The sequence below is a fragment of the Lemur catta genome, chromosome 13 (genome assembly GCF_020740605.2).
Source record: "Lemur catta isolate mLemCat1 chromosome 13, mLemCat1.pri, whole genome shotgun sequence".
Taxonomy (NCBI): Eukaryota; Metazoa; Chordata; class Mammalia; order Primates; family Lemuridae; genus Lemur; species Lemur catta.
The window spans coordinates 3,332,116-3,359,614 of NC_059140.1; the positions used below are offsets into that span (position 1 = coordinate 3,332,116).

The window sequence follows — 27,499 nt, forward strand, 5'->3', positions numbered from 1 at the left end:
AGCGCTCTGCTCTGGGTTTTATACCCCTGGTGCCACTTGACCCACCAGGCTGTAGTTAATGGTCCATTTACTGATGTGGGAAAATACAATAAATCTGTAAAGTTTTCTTTGTCCATAAAACATCTCAAAAAATTAGCAAGACACTTTTTGTGAAACTGAACTTCATTAAACCATAATATTTTAGAAAGGGATTTGATGTGTGTATTCCCATGAGATTCAAAAGTCAGATAAACAGCTTGAAGTAAACATTAATTAAAAGCAAAAGCATCCTACAGAGCAGTTAAGGCAGGAGTGTGATGGATGAGAAAAATTGAGAAGTAGGACCTAGGAGATGTGGGAAAGAGCAAGTTGAAATAATACATTATCAGTCTAACCTGGGACATAAATTCCACTGGTATCTGGTTGCTAACTCTTATCCTCACTTAGGAATTTTCAAATTGTTAAAAACTTTCTTAGAAGCACCTGCAATTTCCACGTTGCCATCTGAATACTTGATGTGTTATTTTCTTCTGTAAAATCCCCTTGGATCTGATTAGGACACTAGGTCCGGAATCTGAGTTGTGATTTCTACATTATTTAAATTTATAAGAAAAATTTCTTTCTTCTAGTAAAGGTAATCATTGCTAAATATTATTAATGTCCATATATATATATATATGTATATTTGAATCTCATTCTAGCCAAGAATAGGAAATAGAGAAAATAAAGAGAGTAAAACTCGGTTTTCATTTGACCTTTGAACAAAGACAAAGATCGCTAATACTGAGTGACTCTTAAGAATGGCCACTCATCAACACCCATGGGCTCATTGGGAATAATTCAGAGCAACAGGAAGGGAGAAATTAAGAAGGGATTCTTTACCTGAAATCCTGCCAGAGGTGGCAGTCTCTAGGATCCTGCTCCTTCTGCGAAGGGCCTGGGAAGACTGCGGCCACTCTTCCTCTGGAGTTACCACAGGAGAGCTCTGTCCTTCCTACCAGAGATGACTTTTTGTGTTTTTTTTTTTTTTTTTTTTATTTCAGCTCATCATGGGGGTACATAAGTTCAGGTCATATACATTGTCCATGTCCCGCCCATCCCTCCGAGTCAGAGTCCCAAGCGCGTCCGCTCCCACTCTCCAGACAGTGCGCCTGGCACTCGCCATGTATTCATACCTCGATCCCCTCCCCCCCCACCTCCCCGGGTCTGCACCCTCAAGCATGACCATTCCCCAGAGGGTGCGCAATGCACTCGTCATGTAGAGATGACTTTTTGTATTTGAGTTTCACCTTGACAGTTGCACGTTGTTCTGAAGGAAGTATTTAAAAATCTTACCTTAATTCTAATGGAGGCACAAAAACAGGAGGAGGAAGAGGCGGAAGGGCGGGGGGAGGGAGGGGATGGTGCACCAGGCTTGGGCTGGAGGACGCTGCTGGCATCTTGTCTCCAGCACCACGAGGTCTCCGTGCGGTGCAGCTTCCTGCAGGGCCCTCAGCGGCGCCATATGCAGAATCCCGTTTCTGCCGAGTCGCCCTCAGGGTGCTGATGCCCAGGCTCCTCGAAGGAAGAGAGCTCCCGGGTGCTGCTGTCTGTCCGCGTCCTCATCACTGCCCGGTTCTGGGGCGTTGGCCAGGCTGCCCCGCCACTGCTGCCGTGCGTGAACCCCGCCGGCTTTACTGCATGCGGGGATGAAAAGCGCACCCGGAAAAGCCTGAGGCCTGGGCGCGCCCCAGCTAGCGGCGGCAGGCTGCGAGGGCAGCTCCCTGGGGGCCGCGTTCGACTCGGGCCCAGTTTGCTGGGTTCCTCGCGGCGCCTGTGGACTAGAAGCCGTAAAGGGCTGCCCCCGGGCCAGCGCACAGTCCTCCTGTGTAGCTCTGCTCCTCTGGGCACCCCCTGCGGATGTGACCCTGCACTCCGAAAGGGGCACTGACTGCCACCAACCTGACACCGGACAGGCCGGCACAGGCCCCGCCGCCACGTCGTCCGGGCGGAGACCCGACACCGTGCCAGGCCGCCTGGCGCGCCCGGAGCCCAGGCCAGGGACAGTGTTCTCCTCACCCGAGGGCTCCTCAGCGGGCCGGAAAGGCCGTCGGAGCCGCGGCGGTTCGGACGGATCCCAAACCCACGCCCCGCCTGAGAGGCACAAAAGCCCGACTGCTACCGGTTCACGAAGGCGCGCAAGGAACACGGCGGCGCCGCCGGGCGGAACAGCGGGGCCCTTCCCGGCTGCCTCGCCGGCCCCGCAGGGTCTGCCGGGTCCCCGCGGGCTCCGGGAAGCGCGGCTCGTCCCTCGGGCGCCGCGGCGGAGCGGCCGTGGGGAGGCGGCGCGGCCGGCGGGAGGCGCCGCGCGGGCGGCTGAGCGGGGCCGCCGCAGGGTGGCGCGACCCGCCCGGCCCAGCCCTCGGCCCGCCGCGGGCGCCAGCGAGAAGGCCCCAGCTCCGTCGCCGCAGACGCTCGGGCCGACCTCACCAGCCGGACTGGGGCGCGGGGAGAGCGCGACACGCAGCGCGGCCCCTCAGAGCGCGGTGGGCGGCGCTTCACCCCGCGAGGAAGCGGCTCGGAAGGAAGGAAGGTGTGTGGGGACGCTGCGCCGCCCGGCGGGGTCGCCGCCGCTGCGAAGGGCGTCCGTGTGACCCTCGCAGGGGGACGGAGCGACGGGAAGCCTGCACGTGGGTTGCTCCAGACTCTGCCTGCCCTCCGCTTGCTGATCCCACTGAGGGTCCTAACTGCGTCCGTGTGCTAGACCTGGGCCGCGAATCACAGCTGTCGGCGGGACCTGCCGGTCATCTTGTGCGTCTCTGCAGGAGCCTCCGGGTGCTCAGGGAACCTGCAAGACAGAGATAGCTGGTGGTGCCAATACCAAACAGGCAAGCTGCGAAATCTCCTTCTGTCACCACTCGGATTGTTCCGGCTTGGTCATCTGCCCAGCAGGTGCAGGAAAGGCAGTTGGTGGTACTGGAAATAAAATGGCATGAATATTGAATCCCAAGTACTAAAAAGATGACAGAACGAAGTTAAGTCAAAAAGGGTTGACAAGGGCAGGTAATTAGTGAGAGAGCCTTATGACATTTAAAGAAAATATATAACAGAAAGAGAAGGGGAGATGGATGCTTGGGGGAGAACACTATTATACGAATGAATGCGTAAGATTGTTATTTTAGAAAAGAAGAATTTTTTATATGTTGAGTAATAAATCACTTACTATCTCCCCCGCCATGTTCTCTTTTCTTTCACGTATGCTAAGTTTGTGGAAGAGGCTTTAGTAATTTAAGGATGATATTTGCTCGGGTGGTTTCTTAGACCTAGTTAAGAGGGGAATGGATTTAGGTCAAATGAAAAAGCATGGAGCAAATTGATTAGGTTAGTCGCAGTCTCCATTTTAGAAAAGAAAATGACTTGTGAAAAGTCTGCACTGCCCGTAAAAACTTGCCAAATTAGAAAAAGAGATTTTTGACATAAATAGTAATAAATAAATCTTGACTATATTTTTGGAATGTTCCTATAGAGTCATTTCAGAAGCAAGACTGGAAGTAATAATAGCTGGTTGCAAAATGTTTTTAGGATTTTAGAAGTTCCAGATGCTGGTTTGTTATGAATAATATTATCTTTACTAAAATAGATTATGTCAATGCATATTGAATGATGCATTTTCATTGTTGCTTGGAGAATATAATTTAGCTTTGTCAGTTTGAAATGAGACACAATGAGGCCGCTCAGATTTTGGTTTCTGTTTCTACAGGGCCACACTGTGTACCTGAAAACCAGCCATAGCATACTCTTCGAGGAATCTGACTTTATCCAATGCTACCCAGCTCTGTAACTTTGTGTATACATTTCATTCTCCCACAATTCCTTTACAAACATTCTTTGCAGCGATATTCCTATTTATTTAAAAGTGATATCACAAATGCTAATTCTACAAGAAAGCCATTGCAAAAATTTCAAATGTTCTTAATTGCACCGGTAACTATTACTCACTGCAATTTTTTACAATAAACTATTCTAATGCCTTTGTCATAGTTTTCTATTTCTATGTGACAAAACTGTCACAAATTTAGTGCTTTAAAACATCACTTATTTATTCCATAGTCTCATAGGTCAGAAATCCAGGTAGGGTTGGTTGGAATCTGTCCTTAGGGTCCCACAAGTCCAAAGTTAAGGTGTCAGCTAAAGTCTTTTTTTTTTTCTTTTTTTAAACTTAGGCAAACCTTTAATTACATTTACCAATTTACTATAACAGAAATTACAAGTCAAGTCTTATCTGGAAGGTATGCAGAAGAATCCATCCATTTCCAAATTCTTTCGGGTGGTTTGCAGCATTCTGTTCCTTGAGGCTAAAGGACTGAGGTCATTGCAGCATTCTGTTCCTTGAGGCTAAAGGACTGAGGTCATTGTTTCCTTACTGGCTGTCAGCCAGAGGTCACTCTCAGCTCCTGGAATCTTCTGTTTGCTGCTTGCAAATGGCCCCCTGCATCTTCAAAGCCAGCAGTGGCATGCCAAACCTTTCTCATGATTCACATTTCTCTGCCTTCCCCTCTTATTACCAGCCAGGTCAACTGACTTAGAACCTCAATTCCATCTGCAGAATTCCTTTTGGCCATGAAATGTAACAACTGCAGATGTAACAGCCGTAACGTTCTCAGTCCCTGGAGTTTGGGTGGGAAATCTGGGGTGGCCACCTTATTACTACACTTATCACTGCCTTTAAAAATGCTTTGCAATTCATCTGTATCTACTTATTTCTCTCTTAAAGACAAACTTCTTGAAATTAGAGACAATGCAGTGCTAATTAACCTCCTTAAAAACGTACATTGTTTATTATAGTTTGCATTCAATAAATATTCATTGAACTAATGAATAACAGAAATGAAAATGACTCAAAAGGATGATGATCCCACAAATTATTACTGATGAATTATAAATAACCATAATTGAAAACCAAATGAGCAACAATTGAAAAGGCAGTGCTTTAGCACAAATTGATTTCCATTCAGATAATATGTAAATGAGGTATAAATTTGCAATATGGATACATTTTACCTACAGAATAAAATAACTGTGCCAATTAGGAAAAAATGGGTTATGAATCTAAAAATGTAATGATTTAATTGATGGGGACAAAAACACTAATAAAAATAAAATATATGTTCTTCTTTTGCTAGGCTTGTGTGCATATATGTGCATAAAATTAATAAAATACGTATGTATGTATATGCGTGTGTGTGATATATGTATATACACACAGACAAAACAAGAATAGCAATTTATTTTAGGCTCTACAATAATGCAATCTTATAGTTGCCAAATCCTTCTTACGTGCCAGAGACTGTTCAAAGTGCCTCACGTGCATAAAGTAACTTACTGCTCACAGTTATACTATTATTATTATTTCTTGTTCCATTGATCAGATATAGAAATTGAAGCATGAGCATATAATTTATGCTTTCTTATACACTGAGTGACACAACTAAGAAATGAGCATATGCCCTCTGAATGCAGAGTTTTTGTCTTATTATATAATAGTCGAGAAAAAACTAAATACTTAAGTACAATTTTTGCTTTCATAGACAAAGAAATTAGGCAAAGCTTGAAGCAGGAATTATCTAAATATTTCCGAAATGCCTGAAGGATTACAGTGTCCCCTCTTATCTGCAGGTCATATGTTCTGAGACCCTCAGTGGATGACTGGCACTGCAGATAGTACCGAACCCTACATATACTATGTTTTTCCTATTTATACATAACTATGATAAAGTTAATTTAAAAATTAGGCACAATAAGAGATTAACAATAACTAATAATAAAATAGAACAGTTATAGTAATAGACTGTAATAAAAGTTATGTGAAGGTGCTTTCTCTCTCTCTCAAAATATCTTTTTTTTTTTTTTTTTTTGAGACAAACTCTCGCTCTGTGGCCCAGACTAGAGTGCAGTGGTGTCATCATGGCTCACAGCAACCACAAACTCCTGGACTCAAGTGATCCTCCTGCCTCAGCCTCCCTAGTAGCTGGGACTACAGGTGCATGTGCCAACATGCTCCGCTAATTTTTCTTTTCTTTTTTTTTTTTTTTTTTTTTGTAGAGATGGGGTTTTGCTCTTGCTCAAGCTATCAAAATATGTGAATACTTTTGGGTCATAGTTGACTGTGGGTAACTGAAACTGTATAAAGCGAAACTTTGGATAAGGGGGGACTACTCTATTCTTCAAAGCATATTTATCAGGAAAGCCAAAAAGATGTCTGTATAAGAAAGCAAGGTATCCCAGATTATGCCAAGTGAGGAATCCCTAGGACATCCTGTCAGATGACTTCACAGACACAACGTGTAAAAACATAGATTTGGAGATAAATAGTGATGAGTTAATATTGAATTATATAAGTATGAAAGAAATTATCTTCATAAAGTTGATCATAAAACTATAGAAAGGGCATAATGGGAGGCAGAGAAATAAACATAGGACAAAAATATAAACAAATATAGAATCATTTACATGTCAAAAATAACATTAAGACTAGCAATGAGCAATCAATGAAATTAGAAAAATAAACCCATTTATGATAGCATCAAAAAAAATAAAATTCTTATAAGTAAATTTAAATAATAAAATAATATAAGATTTGTATACCCCAAAGCTACAAAATGTTCAAAGAAGGAAAGAAATGTGAAGTTATCCTGTATGTATGAATTTAAAGATTTATTGTGAAAATGGAAATGCCCCCAAAATTTTGACAAGGAGATAAAAACAATTCAACAGGGAAAGCATAGGCTTTTCAATAAATGAAAATGAATGACAAATGAATATCCACATGCAAAAAAATAGAGTTGAACACTTATCTCACACCACAGACAAAAATGACCTCAAAATGGATCAATGACATAAATATAAGAACTAAAGCTACAGAACTCTGTTTTTTTTTTTTTTTTTTTTGAGACAGAGTCTCGTTCTGTTGCCCAGGCCAGAGTGAGTGCCGTGGCATCAGCCTAGCTCACAGCAACCTCAAACTCCTGGGCTTCAGCGATCCTACTGCCTCAGCCTCCCGAGTAGCTGGGACTATAGGCATGCACCACCATGCCCAGCTGATGTTTTTCTATATATATTTTTAGTTGTTCAGATAATTTCTTTCTATTTTTAGTAGAAACAGCGTCTTGCTCTTGCTCAGGCTGGTCTCAAACTCCTGACCTTGAGTGATCCTCCTGCCTCGGCCTCCCAGAGTGCTAGGTTTACAGGCGTGACCCACCGCACCCAGCCTATAGTACTCTTAAAAGAAAAAGATATGCATAAATCTTCATGACCTTGGGTTAGACAATGATTTCCTAGGTATTACACCAAAACCCTAATTAGAAAAAAACACAAATGGTACTCAATCAAAATTATAAACTTTTATAATTCAAAGGACAGTATCAATAGGTGAAAAGACAACTCAGTGAATGGGAGAAAATATTTACAAATCATATATCTGATAAGGGTCTAATGTGCATAAGATATAAAGAATTCAATAACAAAAAACATGGATCTGAGTAGACATTTCTTCAAAGAAGATAAACAAATGACTAGTAAACAAAGATGACTAATAAGAAAAGACACCCAATGTCATTAGTCATTTGGGAAATACAAATCAAAACCACAGTGAGATACAACTTCACACTCATTAGAATGGCTGAATCTAAAAGTTGGAAAATAACAAGAGATAGTGAGAACGGGAGAAACTGAAACCCTCCTATGTTGCTGGTGGAAATGTAAAATTTTGCAGCCACTGTAGAAAACAGCTTGAAAGCTCTTCAAAATATGAAATAGTCACCATTACTGAGCAATTCTACTCTTCTTAGGTACACACCCAAGAGATCTGAAAGCCTGTGTCCACACAAAGCTTTGTATAGGAATGTTTGTAGTGTCATTATGCCTAATAGCCAAAAGGCAGAAGCACCCCAAATGCCTATCAGCTGTTGACTAAACACACAAAACACAGCGCAACCTTACAAAGGAATATTATTCATGTGTAGAGAAGAATGAAGTGCTAGTATGCACTTCAACAAGGAACTGGAAAACATTATGCTGAGTAAAAAGAGCCAGGTGCAGAAAATCACATAGTATATGAGTCCATTTATGTGCAATGTCCAAAATAGGCGACCCTATAGAGACACAAGGGAATGACTGCCAGGGGGTGGGGGGAGGGAACAGGGAATCACTGCTAGTGGGTATGAGTTTTCCTTTCCTAGTGATAAAAGTGTTTGTAATTCGTGTTGATACTTGCACAAATCTGTGAATATACAAACGTCCACTGAATTGTTCACCATAAAATGCTAAATTTTATAATATATAGATTTTATCTAATAACAAAAAAGAATTGAGGATATTCTACTTGTACCAAGATATTTTGTAGTGTGCTAAGGGATGAAATTGATTAGAACCCATGGTTATGTCTTTAAAGTATAAAATTCAGGTTTAGAGAAATAAAATATGACACAATAAAGACTATGTTACAATATATATACACAACAACCAAGGCAAGCTTCATGAAGCATGCAAAGATTGCCTTCCATTCTCAAGAATACAGAGGATTTAGACATGCAGATTGCAATAAATTAATAGCAGTTGAAGTACATCAAAGTTTTATCAAATTGTGGATATCTCACAAAACTTTTGAACAATTGGTGTAGGCATACTATGGACCATAAACCTTCTTTGAGACAACTTTTGGGAGTTTTGTGGGGCAGTTTATAGGAAATTATTTCCTTCAGAGTTGTATACAAAACCACAGTTAGCAATTCCAGGAAGTTAGGGTTCTCTAAATTCTCCAAATGGATTCTGGTTATTAATATAAGGATGAGTGAGAAATAAGAGCAGTCATAATAAAGATGATAGTTGTGCAGCCAAACCAAATAGATATTTTATCTGGACTCATTAAAACATTCACTTTTAACATAAAGGTTTTATATATATAGATATATGAATTTCTAAGTGATATTTTATATAGACACAAAGATTGATGGATTGAAGAAAGTGCCAACACTAACCCCCCATTTCTAAATACTCAGGAACTAAGTGGAAAAAATCAGGATTAAACTAGTCAATGCCAGGCTTAAGGACTGGTGATACCAAAGACAGGTACTGATGGGTAAGTGATCCATGAACAAAGGGGCATCTCTCCAAAAGCAGAGGATCAACTCCAACCCTCGTTCTTTGATAAAGCAAAGAACCTGCAGACTTATGCCTGGCTTCAAAGGCAAGATCCTAAAGTCAGGCAGCATTCATGGCTAACAGCCAATGGTAGAACTGCACGCACAGGGATAAACAGCCTATGCTAATGTCCCAATTCAGCCCACTTTACCCATGATGTGTATTTAATAATATACTAATGATATTTTAAAATGTTAAAAAATGGCTAAAAGACAAACTAGCAGGAATACAATAATGCTATTGATTCTAGTTTCTTAGAGGAAGTGTTGACCAGAGAAGTGTGCACTCCAAAGATTTTTGATAAAGTTATATGAACTTTCCTTTCCTCAACAGCTTCTGAAGTGCCCTGGACACCTCTTTGTTGCAGAGGCTGTAGACGAGCGGGTTCAGCATGGGGGTGAGGATGGCATAGAAGGCCGACACCATCGTGTCCTGGTCTGGCGTGTGGGTCGAGGCTGGTCTCATGTACATGAACATAGCGGCACCGTAGTAGAGCCCAACCACAGACAGGTGGGAGGAGCATGTGGTGAAGGCTTTGCGGCGACTTTCCCCAGAGCCCATACAGATGACAGCTCGAAGGACGCAGGCATAGGAGACAATGATGACTGAGACTGGGAAGATAAGCATCACCACACAACAGATGAAAAGCAGTCTTTCAAATGCAGACGTGTCTGTGCAGGATAGAGGTAAAAGGGCAGCAACATCACAGAAAAAGTGATGAATTTCCAGAGAGCTGCAGTAAGAGAATGACAGGGCAGCTGCAAGCACAATGACGCTATCAAGAGAGCCCAAGATCCAGGAGGCAACAGTCATGAGGACACAGAGTTTCTGATTCATGAGGATGGTGTACCGGAGAGGGTGACATATAGCCACATAGCGGTCATAAGCCATGACAGCCAACAAGAAGCATTCCGCTCCAAGCAGGGACACATAGAAGAATATCTGGGTTCCACAACCTGCCAGAGAGATGGATTTCCTGCCAGACAAGTAGTTGAAGGCCATCTTGGGTACAGTGGTGCAGATGAGCATGAGGTCCATGAGGGACGGGTGGCTGAGGAGGAAGTACATGGGGGTGTGCAGCTGGGGGTCCAGGTAGAGGAGAAGAAGCATGGAAATATTTCCCATGAAGGCCACTGAGAAGATGCCCAGGACCAGACAGAAGAGGAAGATATGGGTGGGGCTGTGATCAAAGATTCCCAGCAGGATGAAGACAGTGTTGAAGGTCTGGTTTCCCCACATCATCCTGGATAATTTGCCTAATCTGGAAATTCCAGAGACGATATAAGCTTATTTATTAGTTTGATTTTCAAATGAATACTGTGGCAAGGCCCTCTACTGTGCAGTTTATGTGACTTTCCCATCTCAGACCAAGACTTAGAATCTTGTCATACTTACTAAAAATATTCATTAAGATAGTTTCTTAAGGAAGAACAGGGAATTCATTCTCTTTTTAGAATAATTTTGTTTCTTCCAATTCTGTGTGGGTAAGGGAGCTAGGTTTTTTCTTTCTTTCTTTCTTTTTGTTTGAATTTTTATTTTTTTTTAGTTGACACATTGTCATTGTACATTGGTATGAGGTACAATTTGATGCTTTGATCCATATACATGACATATAATGATCAAATTAGTGTATTTAGCATGATTACCACCTCATACATTCATCATTCTTTGTGGTGAGGACATTCAAATGCCTTTGTTTGTATTTTTGAGAAATTGATTTCCTTCTGCTATGATAAAATGTTATGAAATCAAATGGGATAAACATTTAGGGGACCAAAGAGAACCCCTTCTGTGGTCTTTAAAACCTACACTGGAATGTGCCACTTTGGGGAACAATGGAGCTAGTTTCAGCTCTGTGAGTAAAGGCACAACTGTGTGAAATCCTGGCCCAGCCGGGTCAGGACAGGCAGAGCCCAGGATGTAGCTGTATGGGGCAGGGAGTACTGCAGGGAATGAGCCTGGAGAAGTACAGAGAATCAGGTCATATAGTGTACACTTCAATTTTGTTTCCAATCAAGCAAGTATCAAAGACGTATTTTAAGCCATGAAGATGTGCAGTGTTGTGAAATGATTTTGCATTGAGAAAGTCTGTGGGGCGTTAACATATGGTGCATTAGATGGGCGAAGTCTGTGAGCATAGGCACAAGGGAGTGAATACTTGCAGCTGCTGGGAGCCAGGGCAACACCGAGGCAATGAAGGGAGGAAAGGGAAGAGTCAAGTCTTTGTAAAAGCCTCTCAATTACTGTCGTTAGCCCCTATTTTTTTTTTTTTACCATGCATCTGAAAAATCATACTACATACACATTTCCGTAGAGTCCCAAATTAACTATACCCCAAACAGAACTTAACCAAAGCAAGATTCACTTTTATTTCTGCCTGATATACATCATTGCCACTAAAATTCTTCTGAATTTCCAGATTTTTAAGCTTGAAATAACGAAATGTCTTTGTCATTATTTTCTACTGATTTTTTAAAAGTTTAGCAGTTTAAAAAGTCTATGTTTTGTCATACCCATATCATGATACTGAATATCTACTGATTGAATATTATTTATTACTGTGGGTATTAATCCTTGGTGTTTATTTTTTATTTCATTTTAAGAAAAGCACTAAGCAGACAGTAGTTTTAAAATTCATTCTGTGGAAGTCAGTTAAATTGTAAAGAAATTCTATCATGTATTTTTTCCTCTTGGATACTTCCATAACCCACCACATTAATGGAGATATATCAAGCTTTTTCTTAATGTTAACTGGCTAGATGTATAATTGTGCATATCAGACCAAATATTATACACATCCAAGGACAGAGCAGGTTCTGTCACATAGTGGTGTATGGCTTGTGTCTTTCACGACACTTTCTTTGTGATGTGAAGATTAGGTTGAAACACTTTTGCTGCTGACACGTTCCCGGGAAGTGTCCTGGCTGTGTGTCGGCACTCGAAATGAACTTGTGTCAAATACAGTTAATGGTAAAATTCTTTTCAAAATAGGGCAAACTAATAAAGGCCCTTTTGTTTGTTTTAATGACACACAAAAATGATACAGCCTTATTATTTTTTATTGATTTAAAATGTTATGTCGACATCCCAAGAGAAAATTTACATTTTCAGTTCAAACGTTTAGACATAGAAGAGTGCCTTAAAGAATAAGATATGCCAGATATGGAAACTGGAGAATAACTCCTCAGTAAGTCACAAATGCATTTATTAATATTTGTGTTAATACTATGTACTAGGTACTTTCATTTATTTTAATCCCTGCATATGTGTTAGGGCATCCAAATTCTCTGCAACAAGAATATGTAGAAATATTGACACCTCTCCAAATGAAATAGCAAATACAGTCTTATTCAAAAGGTAGTCAACATAAAGGACCAACAGCATATTTTTGTTCCCTCATTTTAAAAATGGGATTAAGTGTCACAATGTTATATGAAATTGTAAAATCCTCACATTGCCAGAACTGTTTTGATCCTTCTATATGATTGCACATCAATTCTTAGAAAATGGGAAGCCTGAGGGAGATGACAGAAGGCACCTGTGAAGAAGGGATTTCATGAGACGGAAAATCAAGTCTATGGGAGAGAGGTGAGGCATATGAGAAAAATGAGTGGTAAGAATAAAGCTGAAAGCAGGAAGGAACAGAAAACAAAATAAGATTGAGAGCAGAAGGCCTGAGATGACTATAGACTTTGGAACACGAATGGAGATTGGAGGAGGAGGGACGACACATGTCATGAAGAGATCTGAGTGGCCGCAGAGCCTTTGGGAGGACGCCCGACCTCTCTGGGCCCAGCCTTTGCCTAGACCTTGCAGTTCTGACCAAGCGGCAGGCTTCCACCCACAGATTCCAGCACGTGCAGTATGTCCAGGTCTTAGGAAAGTCTCCCACACTGTTAATTTAACTAAATCAAGCTTCACTGAATTTCTCTTCACTTCACCTTTATGACATGGATTGCTTGGATTTTATGAATGAGTATGTTTAGTGAAGAATTTGAACATGAATAAAAAATTGGGTTCTTAAGAGTCTTTCCTACATTTTCTTCTAGAATTCTTTTTTTTTTATTTTTTATTTTTTTTTTATTTCAGCTCATCATGGGGGTACATAAGTTTAGGTCATATACATTGTCCATGTCCTGCCCATCCCCCCGAGTCAGAGTCCCAAGCGCGTCTGTTCTCATTCCCCAGACAGTGCGCCTGGCACTCATCATGTAGTCATACCTCCATCGCCTCCCCCCCCACCTCCCCGGGTCTGCACCTTCAAACATGACCATTCCCCAGAGGGTGTGCAATGCACTCGTCATGTAGGCATACACCCATCCCCTCCCCCCACCCCCCATCCCAGTCTGATATCCAATTGGTATCCTTCCCCGATGTACATTTAGGTGATGATCAGGGAAACCAGTTTTCTGGTGAGTACATGTGATGCTTGTTTTTCCATTCTTTGGATACTTCACTTAGTATAATGGGTTCCAGCTCTCTCCAGGAGAACCAAAGAGATGTCGTATCATCGTTATTTCTTATAGCTGAGTAATACTCCATGGTATACATATACCATAGTTTACTAATCCATTCGTGGATTGATGGGCACTTGGGTTGTTTCCACATCTTTGCGATTGTGAATTGTGCTGATATAAACATTCGGGTACAGGTGTCTTTGTTAAAGAACGACTTTTGTTCTTCTGGGTATATGCCCAATAATGGGATTGCTGGATCCAATGGTAGGTCTACTTGAATCTGTTTAAGGTATCTCCATATTGCTTTCCATAGGGGTTGCACTAGTTTGCATTCCCACCAGCAGTGCATGAGTGTTCCTGTCTCTCCGCATCCACACCAACATGTGTTGTTTTGGGATTTTTTGATAAAGGCCATTCTCACCGGAGTTAAGTGGTATCTCATTGTGGTTTTGATTTGCATTTCCCTGATGATTAGGGATGTTGAGCATTTTTTGATACGTTTTTTGGCCATTCTTATGTCTTCTTTTGAAAAATTTCTATTCATGTCCTTTGCCCATTTTTTGATAGGTTTGTTTGATTTTTTCTTGCTGATTTTCCTGAGTTCTAAATAGATTCTTGTTATCAGTCTTTTATCTGATGTGTAGTATGCGAAAATTTTTTCCCATTCTGTAGGCTGTCTGTTTATTTTCGTGACTGTTTCTTTGGCTGTGCAGAAGCTTTTTAATTTAATCAGGTCCCATTCGTTTATTTTTGTTGTTGCTGCAATTGCCTTAGGGGTTTTCTTCATAAATTCTTTGCCTAGACCAATGTCTGTGAGAGTCTTTCCTACATTTTCTTCTAGAATTCTAATCGTTTCCCATTTAAGGTTTAAATCTGTTATCCACCGTGATTTGATTTTTGTAAGAGGTGAAAGCTGTGGGTCCTTTTTCAGTCTTCTACATGTGGGTATCCACTTTTCCCAGCACCATTTATTGAATAGGGATTCTTGTCCCCAGAGTATGTTTTTGTCTACTTTGTCAAAGATTAGATGGATACATGAGGATGGTTTTATATTTGGATTTTCTGTTCTGTTCCACTGGTCTGTGGTCTAGGCAAAGAATTTATGAAGAAAACCCCTAAGGCAATCACAGCAACAACAGAAATAAACGAATGGGACCTGATTAAATTAAAAAGCTTCTGCACAGCCAAAGAAACAGTTACGAAAATAAACAGACAGCCTACAGAATGGGAAAAAATTTTCACATACTACACATCAGATAAAAGACTGATAACAAGAATCTATTTAGAACTCAGGAAAATCAGCAAGAAAAAATCAAACAATCCTATCAAAAAATGGGCAAAGGACATGAATAGAAATTTTTCAAAAGAAGATATAAGAATGGCTAACAAACATATGAAAAAATGCTCAACATCCCTAATCATCAGGGAAATGCAAATCAAAACCACAATGAGATACCACTTAACCCCAGTGAGAATGGCCTTTATCAAAAAAATCCCAAAACAACACATGTTGGCATGGATGCGGAGAGACAGGAACGCTCATACACTGCTGGTGGGAATGCAAACTAGTGCAACCCCTGTGGAAAGCATTATGGAGATACCTTAAACAGATTGAAGTAGACCTACCATTGGATCCAGCAATCCCATTACTGGGCATCTACCCAGAAGAAAAAAAGTCATTCTATAACAAAGACACCTGCACCTGAATGTTTATAGCAGCACAATTCACAATTGCAAAGATGTGGAAACAACCCAAGTGCCCATCAATCCACGAATGGATTAGTAAACTGTGGTATATGTATACCATGGAGTATTACTCAGCTATAAGAAATAACAGTGATACGACATCTCTTTGGTTCTCCTGGAGAGAGTTAGAACCCATTATATTAAGTGAAGTATCCAAAGAATGGAAAAACAAACATCACATGTATTTACCAGAAAATTGGTTTCCCTGATCACCACCTAAATGGACATGGGGGAAGGATACCAACTGGATATCAGACTGACATGGGGGTGGAGGGAGGGGATGAGTGTATGCCTACATGATGAGTGCGTTGCATAGTATCTGGGGAATGGTCATGCTTGAAGGTGCTGACTGGGGGGGGGAGGGGATGGAGGTATGACTACATGGTGAGTGCCAGGCGCACTGTCTAGAGAATGCACACGCTTGAGCCTCTGACTTAGGGGGATCGGCGGGGCATGGACAATGTATATAACCTGAGATTTTGTACCCCCATGAAGAGCTGAAATAATAATAAAAAAAAAATTGGTTCTTCTGGGGAGGTAAATTGCTTCCCTGATAATTTGTAAACTGAAAACTTACACTAGATGGTATGTAAGGATTGTTTTAGGGCTATTTTTTTTTCACCCTGACTTCATCAGGGCAGCTTGGAGCCCTAGGGCTAAATTTTTACAACTGTTTTTAAGCAGTGAGTAGAAGCCATTGGTATGCACTTGTTTCTGTAAAGTCATTTTTAGGTATATATCTACCATCTGGAAGATATTTACATTAATCATAAAGCCTTCAATAAATATTTTAATGTGTTAAAATAATTTAATCATTTAGAAGAATATGTCTCTTTTTTTCTCTTCTCCCTCATTTTCAGCATGAAAGAGCCCAGGACTTAAGGGGAATGATGGCATTCCCAGGATGTTTTGAAAAACTACATACAGTATGATGAATTTAAAAAATATACACAATAATTTTAATAATCAGGCTAAGGAAGGTTTACACTTGTATAATCCTATATAGTGTTCCAAAAATTTTTTATATACATTATCTCATGTTTTTCATCACCAAAGTCATATAAAGTTAGCAGAGAAGGTAACAGATTTTCAAAAAAATAAAAAAAAAAAAAGCAAAGAAAAAAGAGTGTCATGCTCACATGTGGTGGTCAAGGTGAACATTCTCCAAATAAATTCCAGCTTCTTCGTCCTGTGGAATATAATAATCACTCTCTGACTCTGAGCTGTGTCACAGCATTTCCTTGTTTCTGTCTTCTAGGATAGATTCAAAAGCAGCTACTCAGATAGTCCAAATGATACACATTTCCAAAGACCTATGCATCACAGCACATTGTGGACCTTAAACCCTACACCTCCGCAGAGAGTTCAGTCCCTTGACTTCAGTTATGCCGCAGGGCATGCCTCTTTCAGAACCTCTCCCAGGAAACAAAATCCACGTGGACCCGCAGACTCCAATTAGTTTTGCCAATATTTGTAATTTGTATTTGCTATATAGTCCTAAATGGATGCCTACTTTGTGTTAAGAAGTAAATGTGTTAATGATGACATCGAATATTTATAATTTCTAAAAAATAGAGTTAGCATTAAAACAGGAAATATTTATTGCCAAGTAAACTGAATCTGCCAACCTGCCTCCTCAATTCTGTTAACATTTTCACCACATTAACAGTATTTCTTATCAAATATTCAGGTTGAGATAACTAAATAAACTCACAGAAGCCTGAATGTATGTGAGCATGTGATTAACAATGCAAATAAGTGGAAATGCTTCATAAAGACTTATACGTAGCCTACTTCCATAATATATATCCTTTGCATTTCTCAGTAAATTCACTCTATTAACTTCAAAATAGATTTTTATCATGTTTTGCTTCTCTGCACTCTAACAGCTTTCATTTGCAAAATGAAATGCAAAAATGATGACATTTCCAAAACGCAAAGACTACACCAATATTCTACTGAAAATTACACAATGCGCTTTATAAATTCCAAGCCAAAAAATAAACTTCATTCCAGGGATTCTGTACCCTGGCCCTTCTTTGGCCTCATTTCTCAACTCTAGTGTGTGGCTGCCCCCGGAAGATCTGCTTGCTCCCACCCCTCCATGACCTTTCAGAGTGTATCTTCTCCCTGTCTGCTTTGCGCCTTGTGCTCTCACCCTCTCGGTGCTCAGGACGCCTGCACCGGTAGCTTGCCCTGAGGACGCAGGCTGTGCTGAGTGTTGCTTCTACGCACCCACGTGGCCCATATGGAAGCATTTACCACGACACACATCAAATTTTATTCGACTGCCTTTTCTTCCCTATTTCATCTCTGTCATCCAGATCATTAATTGTCATTTACCTTGGAGGCCTTGGATTTGAACACATTTTGGTTCTTTATAAAGCTAGCTGACCTATACAAAGATTGGTAAAGTTTAACAAAATCTTCTCATCAAAAGAGTATAAAAGAGTAGTTGAATAGCATGACATTATGTTAAAATTGATGTAATAGTCTTTAGTATCAAAAAGCTTTGATACAAAGACCTCTTTTCAAATACAAATTCATTTTATATTTAGAAATCTCTTCTGAGGGAAAAAGTTTAGTAGCATTTAAATTAGACATTGAGAATATATTTTGAAATAGGCTTTCTGTTATTTTTTAATATATAACCAGTCTTATTCAATCATCTAAATGGCACCATTATTTACACAAAATTATCTTTATGTTACTAACAATAGAGCCAGAGGATTATGATGTAAGTAATTTGCTAAATGTATGTAGCTTGTTGCAGGTATGTATAAACTTGAATTCTGAAAGTAAATCAAACTACCCTACTTCTACATATATATTAATATATATGTGTATGTATGTGTATCTAATATTGTTAATAATACTAGATGCATACACACATAATAATATATAATTAATTATAATATTTATTGTATTATAATATATAATTATACTATAATTCTTATAATTAATAAATATAACCAATTATATAATGTATTGATTAATTATGTTAGATACACATATCAATAATTGTTAATATTAGTATCATTAAAATCAATATTTATGTCAGATTAATATAATTAATTACATAGTAATTAATAATTCAGATAATATATCCGAAAATGTGTTACTTCATCTCTTCTCAGCATGCCCCACTGGGTTAATATTAGTAACATAATATTAATATTATCATATTATATTTATGTTACCTTGATCATAATTTGTGATGAGACCATGGTACTTTTCTTCCTTGGATTTGAGTATACGGTATGAAGGATTATTTCAGTATCCATAGCATGTGGAATGTGAGGTAATTTACTCCTCTCATGTAAAGAACTCAGTATAAGAAAGGAAAACTTGATTGAAAAATAAAGTGGGGAAGATGGTGGACGAGAAAAACTGCCAGCCAGAGTGTCTCTGCAAGAAAAACAGATTTCAGAAGAAAGTAAAAAAAAAAAAAAGAATAAACAGGCAGACAAACATAGATCAGGTGAGGGTCAGAAGGAAAGATGCCTGAAACCACAAGAAACACCATGGGAAGAAGTTGTGGAAGAGAACTGGAAGAAGAAAGGCCCCTGAGAGGCTGGGAGACCAGAGACAAGGGTAGGTGGAGCGGTTACATTTCCCCTCTCTTGCATCTCAGACTCCTGCTGGGCTCCTCAGCCATTGGAGTGACCTGCCCACACCAGCCCAGAGAGGGCCACTGCCAGGGAATAGTCAGCCTCTTGTGGACAGGGCACCAGGCTCCTAGCTCCCTCAGGCAACCCCTGGCCCGCAGACCTGAGCCCATCGGCAGGTGCCATATTGCTTCATTCTCCCCTTCCCCTTTGCCTACCCGCAGCTGCTGAGACAATGTAGCCACCACCTGGAGGCATATGCAGGGAACGGGACCTTTCCTTTTGGGGCCCTAGAGTGGACTGAGGGGAACTCAGACTGTGAGCTCCCCACCTGCCAGCCCTCTGAGGTGCTGTTTCTCTGGACTCCAGGAGAGCGGGGCAAATCCACTGTGTTGTGTAGTTCCTTGAATGTCTCTTTCATTTCCACTACTTCTGTTTGATTTTTTTCATAATACTTTGATTTCTTTAGATAATTTTTCATTCATTTCCTGCATTGTTTTGTGGCTTTTTTGTGTTGGGTTTTTATTTTTTCTTGAATTTCACTGAGCTTTCTTACAATCCATATTTAAAATTCTTAATCTGTAATTTTAACCATGTCCTTTAATTTGCTATCCATTGTGAGGAGCCAATCATTTTTTTCTTGGGGGGGGGGTGACTTTTCACTCTGATTTTTCATGTTTCCTGAGTTCTTTTCTGATTTTTTCTCATCTGGCCTCTTAGTCGAAAGCTGGGTGTGCTAGGGCTGTTTTATGGCCCTGTCTGCAGGTCCCCATATATCGTTCCTTGACAGTGCTGGGGAGAGGAGCACTGGTCCTGTATTGCCTTGGGGGTGTTTTAGAAAGTTTGATGAACCTCTTGGGTTACCTCTGGCCTGTTGTCTTTACTTCCTCCCAATGTAGTACAGTGAGTTTGGACCTCCAGCTTAAGGTCCAAGCTAGTGGACTGTATTCATAGGTTCAAATCCACTGCTCTCTAATAGCTTGAGATGGAAGGCAATATGTTTTGCTATGGGGTTGTACCCACTGTCAGTGATTGTAATTTGTGTGGAGGAGCCAGTTATCAAGGTAGTCTGTTGTGTCCATGGTAGGCTCCTATCCTCTAGGTGGCATATACAAATGTCCCAAGTTTTGGGAGGGGCCCTGTAGCTCCCAGGAGTTGCTTGGACTCTGTTTCCCCCTGAGGTGGGGGGAGGAGCAAGATAGATTGCAGCTGGAGTCCAAAGGCCTGGGTGTGTGACCTCTATGGTTGTTTATCTGTCCACTAGGGGAAGCCACTAATATGGAATTCAGGGCTATCTCTCCAAGCTTGGTGGACTGTTCCTGATGGGAGGGACCAACTGGTGCAATTGCTGAGGGCTCCAGCCAGGTTTTTCCTTCCCTGTCCACAAATCCAGGGCACCTTCTCCTGTGATCAGTCCACTTATGTTTCCTCTCCACCCAGGATGGGCTCTCGAGCTCTTCCTCAGTTCGTGTGTCTGGCCTGCTGGTGTGCCATCTCCACATGTCAGTGGCAGATAGAGGAATCTCTGATTATGCAACCCTGTTCCACCATTAGACCCCAAGTTGAGGCAGGTGGGCCACTCTATCCCCAGAAGTCTCTGCCAGGGCGATGCTCCCACCAGGGGAGGTGGGATGGGGTTCACCTACAGATCCCTGCTCTCTCGTGCTCCTCCACACCCTCCTTATGGGCACAAGCTCTCACTTGCCACCTGACTCTGGTACTCGGTTCTCTCTCCCACACTGCCCCACCCTGCCATCTATGCTGTCAGCAGATAAACACACGAAATGCCTGTGGAGAGGAGGTTCACAGACTGAGGATGGAGACGTGTCCCCAGTGGTGAAAGGTCACTCAGCACAGAAAACTCTACTGGCTGCTACGGTTTGTGGGAGGGGCTGAGGACTTCCTGCACCACTCTGGAATTGGGGGTCAGGCACTCATGTGCTCTCCTCTCCAAGTCCCAGTCATGGCAGAGCAACTGCCCGCCTCTCTGCACCACTGCAGCAACTATGTTGACTGAAGCAGACTCGGCTAGGAGTGCACTCTACTTGCAGGGATTCAAGTCACTCAGCCCAAGGCACTTTGGTGGTTGATGTGTTGGGGGTGCGTGGCCATGTGGCTATGAGTGGCTTGAGACAAAATTACTTCCAGGAGATGCAGAAGAGGGGTTGTCCAGATTCAGGGATGCTGACTCTCTGGTCACTTGTGGCACTCCCCCATGGGATGAGAGCCCTGTGTCTGTCCTGTTGCTGGTCTGAGGCACCTGGGTGAGAAGAGGAAGAAAAAAACCCCTTATGCTTTCCTTGGTCTCTGGAACTCCCTAGAGTTAGTTCACACTGGTTGCTCCCTTCTATTCTTGTAGTTGCTCATTTCCTCCTGGTGGTGTTCCTGGACTCCACTGGTGTCTGTCCCTGTGGTCCACTTATGAGCAGTAATCACTCTCTGCTCTCCTCAGTTCAATCCTCAACTCTTCTGCCAGGATGGTCTGAGAAGCATTGTCTCTAGTCGGCCATCTTGGCTTCCTCTGAGAGAGTCTTTATTTCAGACTTGTAAGCATGAACCCTCCCACATTTGTGCTTGCCTGGCTCTAGTTTATTTGGGTCTGACAAAAAGTGATTTCATACTGATATATACACATTTCACAGTAGGTTGTGCCTAGGAATTTATCTATTTCTCCTAAGTTATCCAATTTTTTGGTATGTAATTTTTCACAGCAGTGTCTTTTGAGCATTTGTATTTTTATAGTATCTGTTACAATGTATTTTCATTACATTTTAACAACAGTAACTTTTCCAGTCTATGAACACAAGAAAGATTTTCCTTTTTTGTGTCTTCTTCAATTTTATGAATGTTTTATAATTTCCAGTTAACTTTATTCCTAAGTACTTTTTTAGTTCTTAGAAATGGGATTTTTCTTGATTTCTTTTTTAGATAGTTGTTAGTATATAGAAGCACTACTAGCTATTGCATATTAATTCTGTAAGTTGCAACTTTACTGGATTTTTATTAGTTCTAACAGTTTTTTTTTTGGTGGAATCTTCAGTGCTTTCCCTATTTTTGACCATGTTGTCTATAGAGACAAACTGCTTTCTTTCCAATTTGAATACCTTTTATTTATTTTCCCAACTGTTCTGTCTAGGACTTCCAGTACTACATTGAACAGAAATGATGTGAGTGGGCATCCTTTTCTTGTTATTGATCTTAAAGAAAAAGTTTTTGAATTTTTATCACTTAGTATGATGTTAGCTAAGATTTTCTCATATATGTTTTTTATTCTGTTGAAGTAAATTCTTTCTACACTGAATCTGTTGAGACTTTGTTTTCATCAGGAAAGGATAATAAATTTTGTCAAATTTTTTCTGAATATTTTGAGATGATCATTTTGATTTTGTCATTCATTCTGTTAATGTGGTACAGTATTTTACATTTATAGATTTAAGTATGTTGAACCATCCTTGCCATCTAGGGGTAAATCCCACTTGATCATGGTTAATAGTCCTATAAATGTGCTATTGAACTAAGTTTGCTAGTATTTTGTTGAGGAAATTTGTATTTCAGGATCAGGGAGATCAGCCTATAATTTTCTTTTCTTGTGTTATCTTTGTCTGCTTTTGGTATCAATGTAAAGCTGGCCTCATAAAGTTAATTTGGAGGTACTCCTTTTCATCAGTTTTTTGGAGGAGTTTGAAAAGGATTGGTATTAATTATTCTTTTAATGTTTGATAGAATTCAGCAGTGAAGCCAGAAGGTTCTGACATTTTTTTCATGAGAGAATATTTATATTTATTGGTGATTCAATCTCCTTACTTGTTTTGGTCTATTCAGGTTTTCTTTTTCTTAATGATTCAGTCTAGGTAGGATATGCAAGGGCTGTCTGGAGAGTATCTAGCCATTATTAATACAATTACATGGCTGGATACTTTCCAGACAGCCTGCTTATGTGTCTAAGAATTTCTGCATTTCCTCTAGGTTATCCAATTTGTTGGTGTATATTTTTATAGCAGTCTCTTGTGATGCTTTGTATTTTTGTGGTATTAATTGTAATGTTTTCTCTTTCATTTCTTATTTTGATTATTTGAGTCTTCTCTATTTTCCTTAGTCTAGGAAAGCTTTGTCAATTTTGTTTTTCTGTTCTAAAAACTGATTCTTAGTTTCATTCATAGGTTCTATTTTTTCTCTAGTTTCTAATTCACTTACCTCTGCTCTGATGTTTATTATTTTCTTCCTTCTACTAAATTTTGGCTTAGTTTTTTTCTTCTTTTTCTAGTTCTTTGAGGTGTCAATTAGGCTGTTTATTTGCAATCTTTCTTCTTCTTTGACATAAGCATTTATTGCTATAAGTTGTCAATAAAGATACTCAGTATGATTTCATTCATCTTAAAAGTGTTCAGACTTGTTACCTAACATATGATCTAACATGGGGAATATTCCATATATACTTTAGAGAAATGTGCAGCCTGCTTCTTTTGTCTTATGAAATGTTCTGTAAATGTCTCTTAGGTCCATTTGGTCTGTAATGTGGTTCACATCCACTGGACCTCTTTTTCTTTCTTAGTGAATTCCTTTATGTTTTGTTGACTTTTGTGGTGACATGCTTGGATTCCTTTCTCATTTTTTGTGTATATTTTATAGATATTTTCTTTGTGGGTAGTGTTGCAATTACTTAAATTTAAAATAAAAAGCTAACAGTATTCTATTTTATTTTATTTTATTTTTTATTTTTTTTTGATTTTTTGAAAAGCATATTTAATCGTGTTTTAAAGCAAAACAAAAAACCACAAATCTATTTAGACATTCCAAACAGCGAAGAAATAACATTTTATCAAAATCCTGTAAACTTACTCACACTGAAGGAGATTGTCCCTAAGCAGTGCTGACAGCCCTGTCTGAGATGTGAATCTGAAAACACTGTGTATTTTTTAAATTATCCTTTGGAAACATTGAGTGTGCTCAATGAAATTCCAGAATTAATCCACTCTAGTTTTGCAATGGGCACTGATTCATCCAAAACTCTTCCCTTCTTTCCTTTTGAGCAAAGCCACCCTACTCATCCACCCCCCAACACACACACACAAACTCAGGTAAAACCAGTGGCTACAATACATCAAAACAGTCACAGTTAATCCAATAGACTCTTATTGCTGTTCCCTGAGTCTGTTTTTACTTTACATGTTAAAAGGATGACTTTTATGTAAGTGAATTCTATCTTTAAAAAGTATTCTATTTTAAATTGTGTAGCAACATAACTCCAGTCATATACAAAAACTGTAAAACTATACTCCTTTACAGTTCCACCATCCCAATTTATATTATTGATGTCACAAATTACATATTTATGTATTGTATACTCATTAAAATAGATTTATATTTTTATGTTTTTGCCTACAAATTCTGTGCACCAAATTACTATAGTACTGGTTACTGTATTTGTACATGTATTTACTTTTACTGGAAAGCTTATATATTTATAAAAGTCAGTCAAGAGAAGCAGGAGAATTAGAGAACAAAAGAGGAAATCTGTAACTGGCTATGATCAATTAATTATAAACACTACTGCACTCAGACCAGCTGAGAGCTTTATATTTTTGTACAGCTTCATGTTGCCATATAATGTCCTTTCATTTCAACTTTCAATGCCCTTTTTGTCAGTTCTAGTAGAGTAGGTATGGTGGTAATGAACTCTCTCACCTTTGTTTATCTGAGGGTCTTATTCTCTTCTTAATTTTGAAGTGCAGTTTTGCTATATAAATTATTCTTGGTTGGTAATTTGTTTTTCTTTCAGTACTTTGATTATATCAATTGACTCTAGCCTGAAAATTTCTTCTTAAAATCACCTCTTCTGATTTATTCTAATTGTAGTGTTTGAGCTTCTTAAATATGTATGTCCATTTCTTTCCTCAGATTTGGAAAGTTTTCAGCCAGTATTTCTTCTATTAAACTCTTTCCCCTTTCAATATTCTCCTTCTGAGATTCCTATAGTGTGTAGATTGGTCCACTTAATAGTGACTCATTAGTCCTTAATGTGTCTCATTAGATAATTAATATTTTCTCTTAATTTTTTTTCTTTTTTTCACTCTCACTCAACAATTTCAAATGACCTATCTTCAAATTCTATGATTTTTTCCTCTGCCTAATCAAGTCTGTTATTGAGCTACTCTAATGAAGTTTTCATTTCACTTATTGTATTTTTCAGATCCAGACTTTCAATTTTATTCTTTTTCATAATTTCTATCTCTCTGTTCATATTCTTATTTTGTTCATACATTGTTTTCCTGTTTTATTCAGTTACCTATCTGTGTTGTCTTTTATTTAGCTCATTGAGCAATTTTAACAGAGTTATTTCAAATTTTTTTGTCAGACAACTCAGAGATTTGAATTTCTTTATGGTTGATTTCTAAAGTTTTATCTTGTTCCTTTGTTTAAGCCATGTTTCTCTGTTGTTTTGCCTCTTACATTTTTCTGTGATTTAGTCATTTGAAATAATTGCCAGCTTCCCAAATCTCTCTGTGCAGTGAAAGACCTTCCCCAATCAGGCCAGCTGGAGGTTCTAGGACCTCCAAGATCTTTTCTTATTTCTTGCTCCCTCTTCCATCTTCCTACAGAACTAAATCTGTGTGGTGCTTTCCCATGGAAGAAAAATTCACTAAAGATATTGAAAGGTTAAAGAAAAATCAAACAGAACTTCTGGAAATGAAGAATTTATTCAAAGAATTAAAAAACATAGTGGAAAGCCTCATGAACACTGTATATCAAACAGAAGAAAGAATCTCAGCGATTGAAGATAACAGCTTTCAATCAAATAAGTCAGTTGCAGAGATAGAGCAGAGAAATAAGAGAAAAGAGCAAGCCTACAAGAAATGTGAGATTACGTGAAGAGGCCTAACATGAGAATCATAGGCATCCCTGAGGGGGAAGAAGAAAATACCCCAAAGATGGATAAACTATTTGAGGATATAATGGAGGAAAATTTCCCTGGCCTTGCTAGAAATCTATATGTCCAGGTGCAAGAAGCTCAAAGGACTTCTGGGAGATTCATTGCAAACAGGAAGACACCATGACACATAGTCACCAGACTGGCCAAAATAAACACAAAAGAAGCCTTTCTACAAGCTGTGAGGTGAAAGAGGCAGGTAACATGCAAAGAAAAACCCATCAAACTAACTGCAGAATTCTCAGCTGAGACCTTATAAGCCAGAGGAGACTAGGGTCCCATTCTTAGTCTTCTCAAACAGAATAAGGCCCAACTTAGAATTTTGTATCCTGACAAACTAAGTTTCTTATACAAAAGAGAAATAAAGACCTTCTCAAACAAGAAAAGACTGAGAGAAATCAGCAAGAAAAGATCTACCCTCCAAGAAGTACTCAGAACAGTGTTACACATGAATCAGCAAAATAGACACTCAGCAGTGTAAAATCAGCCAGAAACTAATGGTCAAAGGCCAGATACCACAAAGGCTCAAGAGAGAACAAAGCAAAAAACTCAACTCAACAGGATGACCAGATATCTGCCCCACTTATCAATTCTTTTAATAAATGTGAATTGTTTGAACTGCCCTCTAAAGAGACATAGGCTGCCCAAATGAATAAATATGCACAAGCCCAGTAACTGCCATCTTCGGGTATTTTTATTTTTATTTTTATTTATTTTTTGAGACAGAGTCTTGCTTTGTTGCCCGAGCCTCACTGCTATGGCATCAGCCTAGCTCGCAGCAACCTTATACTCCTGGGCTCAAGTGATCCTCCTGCCTCAGCCTTCCAAGGAGCTGGGACTACAGGTGCATGCCACCATGCCTGACAATTTTTTTCTATTTTTAGTAGAGACAAGGTCTCACTCTCACAAATGCTAACCTAAACAGGGCAGAGGTAACCAAACTTATATCAGACAAGATAATCGGTAACTCTATTAGTGAGGCAATTAGTTTCATAAGAGACATTATGTAATGACAAAATAGTCAATTTATTAGGAAGATATAACAACTGTAAATATATTTTCACCCAACATCAGAGCACCTAAATACACAAAGAAAAATATTAACATACCTGAAGGGAGAAATAGGCACTAACACAATAATAGTAGGAGATTACAATATGACACTTTCAATAACAGATCATCAGTGAGATGCCAAAGAATACAGATAGAATACAATTTGATGAAATTGGGGAAAAATTTCATAATCTGAAACGGAAATTCAACAGAAGCAGATATCACAAAAAAAGAACTAAACAAAAATCTTGGAACTAGAGAATTTAATGAAAAAAGTAAAAATACAATGGAAAGTTTAAACAGTAGACTGTATCAAACAGAAAAAAGAAACTGTGAATTTGAGGACAGTTTTTTTGAAATTACACAGGCGCAAGCGGAAAAAGAAAGAATAAAAATAGAATGAAAAAAGAAAGAATGAACAAAGCCTACAGAACTTATGTGACACCCTAAATGAACAAATATTCTGACTATGAGAATTACCAAAGAAGAGACAAAGGATAGGAAGGAAAGCTTACTCAGTATAATAATTGCTTTGGGTAGTATAGACATTT

At 39.5% G+C, this 27,499-nt stretch overlaps 1 protein-coding gene and 1 long non-coding RNA gene across 9 annotated transcripts in view; both read right to left on the reverse strand.

Annotated features, from left to right (window-relative positions):
• Positions 1-2,415: 2,415 nt before the first annotated feature.
• Positions 2,416-27,499, reverse strand: part of LOC123648941 — a 97,827-nt gene continuing 72,743 nt past the window's right edge. For 6 of the 8 annotated variants that reach the window (XR_006738836.1, XR_006738838.1, XR_006738831.1 and 3 more), the window contains 2 exons: positions 16,499-16,548; positions 2,416-2,806 (listed from right to left, as the gene is read on the reverse strand). This is a non-coding gene — a long non-coding RNA (uncharacterized LOC123648941). Of the gene's footprint in view, positions 2,807-16,498; positions 16,549-18,729; positions 18,768-27,499 lie in introns of those variants that run through there. The other 2 variants (XR_006738834.1, XR_006738835.1) reach the window with 2 other exon arrangements.
• On the reverse strand, positions 9,463-10,398 carry LOC123648939 (olfactory receptor 2M4). Its single transcript, XM_045566873.1, has one exon. It carries the CDS (start codon positions 10,396-10,398, stop codon positions 9,463-9,465), a length of 936 nt encoding a protein of 311 aa, XP_045422829.1.